This window comes from Rhea pennata, chromosome 11 (genome assembly GCF_028389875.1).
Source record: "Rhea pennata isolate bPtePen1 chromosome 11, bPtePen1.pri, whole genome shotgun sequence".
NCBI lineage: Eukaryota > Metazoa > Chordata > Aves > Rheiformes > Rheidae > Rhea > Rhea pennata.
In genome coordinates, this window is record NC_084673.1 from 21,110,619 (window position 1) to 21,120,539 (window position 9,921).

General features: G+C 56.6%; 1 protein-coding gene across 1 annotated transcript; it reads left to right on the forward strand.

The window, feature by feature from the left end:
• Positions 1-2,179: 2,179 nt before the first annotated feature.
• On the forward strand, positions 2,180-8,962 carry LOC134145316 (actin-binding protein WASF3-like). Its single transcript, XM_062584701.1, has 8 exons — positions 2,180-2,316; positions 3,156-3,286; positions 4,039-4,192; positions 4,849-4,966; positions 6,133-6,308; positions 6,843-7,106; positions 7,872-8,263; positions 8,762-8,962. Exons 1-8 carry the CDS (start codon positions 2,180-2,182, stop codon positions 8,917-8,919), a joined length of 1,530 nt encoding a protein of 509 aa, XP_062440685.1. The 3' UTR covers positions 8,920-8,962.
• Positions 8,963-9,921: the final 959 nt, after the last annotated feature.

The following is a 9,921-nucleotide window of genomic DNA, read 5'->3' on the forward strand; positions in this document are numbered from 1 at the left end:
TGGCCATGAGCAGTGAGAGCCGCGCTGTTTCGGGACGTGTACGCAGGCCTGCCGGTCTCTGTGTATTGCTACCCGTTTGCCATGGCCCCTTCGGCTCGCGCAGGCGTCCAAAGAAAACCGTGCACCGATGTGAGGCGGAGGAGTGCCTGGGAAGAGGATTCGTATCTGGCCAAAATAGACCTTTAACCACAGATATCAAAAGACTCCCCCGGAAACGATGTGATGGAAGTTTTCTCAGCCAAAAAGTGGACAGCTGGGGGAAGCCTCTAAGTTTATTTGGGAGGCAGGTACAATAAGGTCCCCAAAGTTTTGTTCTGCAGGGAGAGGATGTGTTCAGGACGAGCCGGTGGGAGCCACGAACACGTGAGGATGAGCCTCGTGGCTCCCTGCTCTCACAAGGCGTGATCCGAGCTTGTGGTTTTGGCAGGCGCTGAAACAAACTCAGTTTGGTCTGACCAAGTTTGCAACATCTCCTCCAAGTGCCTGAAGAATTCCTTAACCCTGAGGACGACGTAGCCCTTAAGACCGCGCAGCCGTGGTGAGCCGAGCTGGGGACACGGGGCTCTGGAGGGGGGATGTGGTGTGCCGGCGCTGAGCAGTACTGTGCCAGGGGCTCGCGGGGGAGCCGGCGGTGCCCCCGGCGAGCCGCTCCGGCGGCCTGCCTCGCCACCACCTCCGGCTGAGGGGGCTGCATGCGCGGTCAGCCCCGGGAGCAGACCGGCCCTTTCGGAAGCTCTGTGTTAACGATTTTTCGGAGCGGTTTCGTGCTGTTTTGTCGAGGGGGGGCTCTTGACGCGGATTTGCATTTGAAAAGCGAGGCGCTGGCGCCGCCTGTGCGGAGAGCCCGCTGCAAAGCCCAACCGGACTTCGTGGGAAGCGGGACCAGGTGGTATCAACAGGAAACTGTTCTGCTCCGGCGCGGCTGGGCCAAAAAATGTGAACTCTGCAGATTGCTGGCTCCCGAGATAGCCGGAGTTACTGGCTCCGTTGCTGGTGCCTGGCTGCCCCCAGTTATTAGCGTCTACGCTCATAAGCTGTTTTTCCTTGCCTGCCAAAGCATAACAGGATTTTGCTAAAGCCGGGGGGGGGGTTGGCGGGGATGCAAGACGGGGGGGATTTAGCTCCCGTTCCGTAGTCAGAGCAATCCTATTGACGGGGCGGTGCCACGGCGGAGGGAATTCGGGCCCTGCGTCGCGAGCCGGCGGGGCCAGCCTCCACCACGGCTCGCGTGGGCGCTACGCGCGGGCCGGCCGCCCGCCGCCCGGCTGCCGTTGCGCTCCTGCTCCTTGCGGATGCTCGTTACTCGGGTTTCCCGCCGCCAGCCCGGGAGCGGGGGGAGCTCTGCCAAATAACGAAAGCAGCAGTCCTCAGCCTGCCCCAGCGGCTCGGCAGGGCGGTTTCGGGAGCGGGGAGGGCTGCTTTGCTCCGGTGCTTGTACGCAAGGGATCCAATTCTGCCCAGTTTCAATATCGGAGATACCCCTGGTTTTGCTCTATTCCGAGCTGAGCTGAGACCTGCTGCATTCGTGTCACATAAGCCCCCCCCCCCTCCGCACCGCTGCGTGATGGCCTTGGGCCATTGCCAGCTTCCTGCTGGCTCTGCAGCGCTGTCCTGTCCGTCATGCTCGTTTCTCCGGCGAGGAGGAGCCCACCCATCCCGGAGGGCATCGGCGTCGGTGTCCGGCCCCGGCAGCCTGGCGACACCGCCGGCCGCGAGCGCGGGCTGACGGGCGGCCGGCTGCAAAAGCGCTTCACGAGCTGCTGCGCTGGGAAAAGCCGGCGCGACGCCACGCTCGTTTTTGCTGATCGCGCATGAAAAATGCCACCGCGTTGCGCTCGGCTGCACCGGCTCGGAGCGCCGCTGCTTGGTCCTGCTGCCCGCCCTGGCCGCGGGCCCCCGTATTTTGTCCTTTCTGCTGATGGGGGGGTGCATGCGTGTGTGCGTGTGTGTATGTATATAATATTTCTATAACAGCCCCGAGGATGGCAGCGGCCTTTGCAGCCCATCGGCCCGCCGCGCGGCCGCCTCCATCCCTGCCCGTCCTTCGGTCCGGAGCGGGGCGCCGCGCGGGGCGGTGAGCTGCTCCCCGGGGTGTTTTTCCGTGGGAAAGGGAAGGCCGGGCGCTGACCGCTTCCTCCTCGCCGCCGGCGCAGGGCACCGGTGAGGGCTCGCCGCCGGGATGCCGCTGGTGAAGAGGAACATCGAGCCCCGGCACCTGTGCCGGGGGGCTCTGCCCGAGGGGGTGACCAGCGAGCTCGAGTGCGTCACCAACAGCACGCTGGCCGCTATCATCAAGCAGCTGGGCAGCCTCAGTAAGTGCGGGAGCGCGCGGAGGCCGGGCCGGGCCGGAGGGCGAGCGGCGCCGGCGGGCAGCTCGGGCGGGAGCTCGCGAGCCTCTGGAGAGCCCGACGCGGCGGGAGTTTCACCGGGGGGGGGGGGTTACGTAGGGGGCGAGAGCTGCGGATACGCTGGCCACGGGGCCGGTTTGGACCTCGGTGAGGATCCGTGACGGAGTGAAGCTGCTCGGGAAGGCAAAAAGCAAACCCGGTGCGAGCCGAGGGCAGCGGAGGGCAGGGCCAACGCGGGCGCCAAAGCGGCCGGGTTTCTCCCTGCACAGGAGCTGCCGCGGCACGCCTGTGAGCGCACACCCGTGCACGCGCACACCCGTGCACGCGCACGCACACACAGGGCCCCGCGATGGGCTCCTCCAGCGGAAAGGGGAACCAAAACCGAACCGGCGAAGCCAGTTGCTCCCGCACCGAGAGCCCCGAGGGCCGCTTCTGTCAAAAGCGCCTTGCTCTTGGGAACCTTTCGATTTATGTTTTTTTTGGAAGAAAGCCCAAATAGCTCAGGCTGCCCTGGTAGCAGCGTTGTGTTTAAAACCGTTTCTCAGCTGCAGCCTGCAGGTGTCAGCAACGCTCAGGGAAGCGGCGTTATCCAAACCTCCCCCACGGGACAAAAAACCCGCCCCGAAATGCACTGAGCTTCGCAGAAAAGAACTGGGAGATGCAACTGGGAAAGGGTGGGGAGGTCGGGCCTCTCGTGGCTTGTGCTCGTGCCTGGCGCGCGCGGGAGAGGCTCAGCGAGCTGCGCCGGAGCGGCCTCGCCAGCCTTGCTGATGCCGTGCCCCCCTTCCCGTTTGGCCCGGCAGGCAGACACGCCGAAGACATCTTTGGGGAGCTCTTCAATGAAGCCAACAGTTTCTACATGCGGATGAACTCGCTGCAGGAGAGGGTGGACCTGCTGGTGATCAAAGTAACGCAGCTGGACTCCACCGTGGAGGAAGGTAGGGAGCTGTGAGGCTGCTGAGTGGATCTCAGGCAGCCCGGTAAGGCCATGCTGGGCAGCGATTTCGTTTTTAACTTTGCCCCACGGAGGCAGAGGAGAAGGCAGTGAAAAGTGCATCCCCGTTCAGATGGGCAATGTGAGCCCTGCACGGTCTGTGGACCTATTTTGAAAGGACACGTTCAGGTTAAAAGTAATGGGTGTCATCCTCGGTTCTGCCTGGCCAGAGGGAGGGAGCTGTGAAACCCACAGGACCAAGCCCTTAGCCCAGGGTGGAGAGGGGCAACAAGCAAGCAAGCTCTCCAAAAATCCTCCATCCATCAGCAGTACAAGATACTTGCACCTGGCGGGTAACATTTCCTCTTCCACAGTCCTGCTTAGCTGGAGACTATCTCAAAGCTGGAGGTCAGACAGTCCTTCCAGTCGACTGCCGGTCTCAGCAAAACCCAAGACCTTGCAGAGTCTTGTTTTCTCTGTGTCTCCTGGGAGAGCACAGCCATCAGCCCTCTGGGAAGATGGGCTCAGAGCCTCCTTCCTGGACCTTGCAGGAGGTCTTCTTTGCCAGTGCCCTGCCAGAAGAATTCCCCTTGTATGCACAAGGCACGGTCCCGGTGTGTGGGAGCCCTGCACTCAGGGCTTGGGGCTGGGATCAGGAGCTGGTGCTGCAGCCGCAAGCGGGGCCCAGACATGGCACCGTGCTGAAGCCGTGGTGCGTGGCTCCATGCTGACTCTGTCTCCTTCCTGTGCCCCCAGTTTCACTGCAGGACATTAACATGCGGAAAGCGTTCAAGAGCTCGACGGTGCAGAACCAGCAGGTCGTGTCTCGCAACTCCATTCCCAACCCGGTGATGGAGATGTACCAGCGGTGCGACAAGCCCCCACCGCTCAACATCCTCACACCGTACAGGTAAGGCCAGGCCACAGCATTGCTCCTGGGGCAGCCCTGCCCAGCTTCCCCGTGCTCCTTTGGCCTGCGCTTGCTCCGGCAAGGCGGTGACAGGGAGCCGTGGGGCACCCACAGGGTCATACCTAGGCAAGTGATCAGGGAGGTGCGACCCATTTGCTCTTAAAGCTTAAGCAGTTTTAAGAGGCTGTTTTCACCGTTGTCTCGTGTTGCTGTGCTACAGCCTCCATTGTATAATGAGCAACCACACATTCGTGGGTGCCTGAAAGCCTACAGCCCTGATCCTATCCAAACCCCACTCTTCAGGTCTGGCAAAGGTCTTCTCCAGAAAACGATGGGGTCTCCTTGGTTGCTGGATTAGCTGCTTAGCCCATAATGCTCAAATGCTGTGCGCTGTGATGTCCCTCTTCTTACCGGAGCCAGTGGCCTGTGTGTAAAGCCTGAGCTGTGCCACATTGCAGGAGATGAAGTGAGAGAGAGTGGAGTACAGGGCTAGCAGGGAGGGCTATGGGCTGGCAGGTGGGAAGGGCGAGGGACTGGGCTGCCAAGTTTCCCAAGTACTGGATCCATCCGTGCACGGCTCTAGATAGCACTGAAATTCCCCTGAGGTTGCGTCCGGTGGCTAATAACTCCCTTCATCCCTCCCCAAATACCTCCAGGGACGACAAGAAGGATGGCCTCAAATTCTATACCGACCCCTCCTATTTCTTCAACTTATGGAAAGAGAAGATGTTGCAGGCAACCGAAGACAAGAGAAAGGAGAAGCGCAGACAGAAGGTAAAGGGCAAAAAGAGGATCCCCAGTAGGACTGGAAATTAGGCTAACTGTGAATTCATGTGTTCTACTTGGAGTTTCTCTTGGGCTCTCTCCCCCTCCTGAAGTAAGGATGTCCTCATGTTGCCTCAGTCCCCATAAACCCTGTGCGGCCATGCTGGCTCTGAAAGGTCATTTACTAGTGCTGAGGATTGCTGCCTCTGCATTACTTATGGTCTGAAGGACTTGAGATGGAAATGGAGCTCCAAAAATGCTAGGTTTGGGGTTTCCCTAGTGACCAGACCAGGCTTGAAGGAGCCTCAGCAATGGCCTCTGTGAGGAGCTCCCTGGTTTGCTCCTTGCACCAATTTCTCATAATGCTGAATCTCAGGATATCCAGCTGACCTGGATACCTGGTCACACCTGAGGTGTTCCTCTTGGACTCATGCACACTGCCTGGCACACCCCTGGCTAAAAAAGCTAGGAGAGATTGGGCTCTGAGTAGATATGAGGGAGGAAATCTGGAGATTCTGTTCAAATCAGCAGAGCCCCCTCACACAAGCATACATTGCAGAGCATTTAAGGAGCCCGGGGATGTGTTCAAAACCACTTTTCTTCTGTGCTCCTTCCTCACATGTGATGTTCCCACTTATTCTCCCATTTTACCTGGCTAGGGCCTGCCTGACATGCACTAGGTTCCTCTGTGTGAGGTGTAGGCTCAAGTTGGCAGGGAAGAGGTAGCTCTCTGGTGCCTCCAGCTTGTCAGCAGTCTGACCCAGGCTTCCAAATCTGCAGGTAGATTTGATCCCTGCTTGGGCTGTAGTAGGTCTCTGGGTTGTATCCAGAGCAATAAATCAATTATAGCTTGCAAAGTTGATATCTACTGGAGATATCTATCCCAGACATGCCTGCGCTTTAGGCTCTCGCATCCCAGCCTTATTGCTCTACTCCTGCCCTGTCCCATCAGGCTAGAGAATACGTTCTGAGCAGGTCTGGTGGTGCCTGTGGCCTCAGTGTCTGGGCAAGGACCGTTCCTGATGCAGCTCCTTGTATCCACTGACCAGCACTTTATAGAATGGGTCCTACCAAGTCCAGATACACAGCATCCTCTTGCAGCTCACACTGCAGCATGTGCAGCTCTGGGCCTGCATAGCTGCAAGTATCTAATAGGCTTGCTCATCTGCCCTTAGGAGCAGCGGTTAGTAGAAGACTCCACCCGGGAGGTGAAGAAAGTGAGGAAAGCCCGTAACCGGCGCCTGGAGTGGAACATGATGGCGTATGATAAAGAGTTTCGACCGGATAACAGGTTCTCACCATCCCCATATCACATGGCATCATCGGAAGGATCACTGTCCCCAGATAATAGGCAGGTTTTATCTATTACACATTTAGTTTACTGGATTTTCTTTGCTTTTCTTCACCTTTCTTTTTTCTTCTCAGTCTTTGGGTGGACACGTAGTCCCTAGCAGGGAACGGCTCATAGGCTAGCAAAAAAGGCTAGGGCAGTAAGCCATAAACCCGTGGAGTTTCATATGTAGCACTCTTCCCTCTGCCTCCCAGGGCAGTGTCATGGCCATCAGAAGCCAGCCTAGTACAGCATTGGTGTTGAGATTTCTGCAGGGAGAGAAGGTCAGAGCATGTTTCCTTTAGGAGCTATGGGAAAATGTGAACCCAGATTTGCAACAGCGAGAGACTAGTCCAGTTCTGTTGGTGTCTTCCTACCCTCTGCTGTCTCAGTGCTTTCTTGCATGTCTGTATTTTTGTGGCTACCCCCCGTGTTTCATTGCACTGGCCCCAGATGCCAGCTGGTGCCATCATATTGCCCTGAGCTCTCCACATCTCCCCTCCCGTCCTACCTTCCATCCAGGAGTACAACCTTTGGTGGTTTTGTGTGCCGTAGATCTTACGCATCTGACGCAGCCGATCACTCATATCCAGCCAGCCCTAACCACCCCGCGCAGCAGATGCTCACTCCAGCCTCCCACCTGGCGGCAGACAACAAGGAGGTCGTTCTAGTGGCTAACCAGACCCAGGAACATGTCTACAGGCCCTCAGCAGCAGGAAGCCGCCAGAACAGCCTCAACCGCATCCAGCAGCCCCACATGCCACAACCTCCAGAAGCTATATTAAATGGACCAAGACCTCACTTAGTCAAGGATTATGGGTATGGACTTTAACCTGCCTCTCTTATTCTGAGCCTTGTCCTGCCCCATGTAGTAACAGCCAGTGATTTGCAAAGCTGACAGGTTGGCAGGCCTAGGAGGGAAGTTCGGCAAGATAGTGCCCGTCCCTCAGCCATCCTAATGTGAAACACGTAGGCTGTCTTCCCAGTCCCGCCAGTGCTCTGCTCACAGTGCCAGCAAACCCAGCAGCCACTCAGGAAGGTGTTTTGTGGGAGGCTGACCCGTTCCTCCTAGGGCACCATGAGACAGTTTGGGCTCACGGCAGTGCTGCAGCAGTAGGACGTGCTAGATGCAGCTCCCAGCACCGGCTCAAGGCCTCCTCTGCAGGTGGCATGGTTCAAAACTGCTGATAGGGTCTGTCAGTGCCATGAGAGCTGGGGCCAAATCAACCAGGAGCACTCTTTCAGATAGCTTCATGTTATCCGAACACAGCTGAGGTACAGCTGAGTGGAGCGCTTTACCCTGGCCAACTCTTATCCTATAGGAGTTATGGGTAAGGCGGTTGGAGGCGAATGTTTTTCTCCAGGACATTGGCTGGCTTTCCTCCACCATGTGTCCCGTAGTCTTGTCTGTTGGCAGCCTTCCCCATGTCCATTCCCTAGGGCTGTAAACCCTGAGGTAGAGCTTACATACGGGTCAAAAGCAAACCAAGGCAACAGTTTGGCCCATAGAGGTGGGGTTCCTGGCTGCCTTTAGCAGAAGGTCTTGCTTGTGCTATTGATGTGCTTTTGGTCCTCCCGTTGCAGCCAGCAGCAGATGCCGATGGCAGAATACTTCGTGCCGCCGGCTCCTCCACCCCCACCGCCCGTCATCCCCTCTGCTCAGACTGCCTTCGACAGCCCCATCTCAGCGCCCCCCGCCCTGGCACCCGGCGCGGGGCCCTCCACGGCTCACCCCTCCTATGCGCCCTCGCCACCTCCCGCTCCGCCCTGCCCCTACTCTGCTTCCCCACCGCAGACTGGCCCCATGGGGCCCCCTGTTGCGCCCCCTCCACCTCCACCGGGTCCCCCTGCCGTCGCTGCCTCACCAGCTCACTCGGCTTCGCCCCCGGCCGTCACCGTGGAGCCTCGGAAACCGCAGATCCCACTGATCCCCATGAGCGACGCCAGGAGCGACCTGCTTGCTGCTATCCGCAGGGGTGAGTTATAGCCATGGGGCTGATGGCAGAGGGAATGTGGAGATGGACCCTCCAAGGACACAGAAATTATTTGTAGGTGGGAGAAGCAGGAGAGAGAGCCTGTAGCTGAGCAAACGTGAATGTCACGAAACACCACTGCTCACATTGAAACATATTCTTTGCTGGGAATGTGGAGAAATCCATCGCTGGAGACTGTACAGAGTACCACAAGGAGGTCCAGCAGATCTCCCATATGCACTGGCCTCCTTTCAGTTTGTAGCTGATGATATAATCAGCAACAAGTCTTCTATTTTCCCTTCCTGCTTACTGCAAACCTTCAGGTTGAATGGAGGAGGCTTGCAGCTTTATAATCACGTGTATCCCTCCAGTAGGAGTTTGCCGTCCTTCCTATCTCAGCCAGCACTTTTAACCTAGGTGGCTGCTAGTTCAGTACGGTTGCACGCACTCGTAGGCAATGGACATGTTATCCCTAAACATTTTCCACATTTTCTATTGCAGGAATTCAGCTCCGGAAAGTCCAGGAGCAGTGGGAGCAAGAGGCCAAGAAAGAGCCTGTGGGCAATGACGTGGCTACGATCCTCTCCCGCCGGATTGCAGTGGAGTACAGTGAGTCTGACGATGACTCAGAACTGGACGATAATGAGTGGTCAGATTAAGAGAGCCTGGGATGCTGTGTTGGATGGTAGCTCCTCCACTCTATGCACCACTTTTCCACATCAGGTGTGTATAGGCGCCTTTCCCAAAAGTCAATGCCAACCATGGTCTGCAATTAGCCCCACTTATTCAGGAGCTTTGCTTTTACACTATGTTGAAAAAAATTCTGGCAGCATTGCCACTGGAGGATATAGAGTGGCAAGATACACCTCTGAGGCAATGGTAACAGCAATTAGCAGCACCTTCATGTTTAATGAAGTTGAGAACACTATGAAGCCCAGTAAATAAATTTACTCCAGATTTACATCTGCATAAGCAAGATCAGAGGCTGGCCTGCAATATATTTTTTAGAGAAATTAAACTGAGGGACAACAGTGTCTTTTCAGCTAGGTATTAAATTTGTAATGGGAAGCTACTGGAAAAGAAACCTGTTTCGATAGCTGATATCACCATTTGGTCAAGGCCATTTAAATGGCCACGCTCTTGGTCACATTTTGCTCTGGGTCTGAAGTTGGGGGATTGGGCTGCGTGGGTCAGGGCCAGTCCCCGTCCTCTGCTCTGGAAGTTGCACGTGGACACATGCTCCTTTTCCCTGTGGAGTAGAGCACTGTGTTTCACCACGGTCATGGGGGTGGAGGAGGCGGTCACTGGGTTGTGCTGCCACTCTCCGGAGCGCTCCAGGAGATGACCAAGACCTATGTGACATGTTTCCATCCTTAGGGCTACTTTTCTGGGAGAAAAGAGTTCAAGGCAAGGCCAGCAAAAACCACATTAACAGCTGCTCTTTCATAGTTAGCAAGGAAACAAAGCATTTGTCACTGCTTTGAAGGTGCAATACGTGGTCTCCTCGGGGTGGTAAAGTGGGCTACCTGCAAGGAGCAGGAGAGCTGCATTGTCCAGGGCATTTTCCTGAAGCCCTACTATTACTGGCCATAGTGCTATACTATTTTATTGTTATTTGAAAATAAATTAATTAGATAAAATGCTGCTTTTCGGTAAACCCA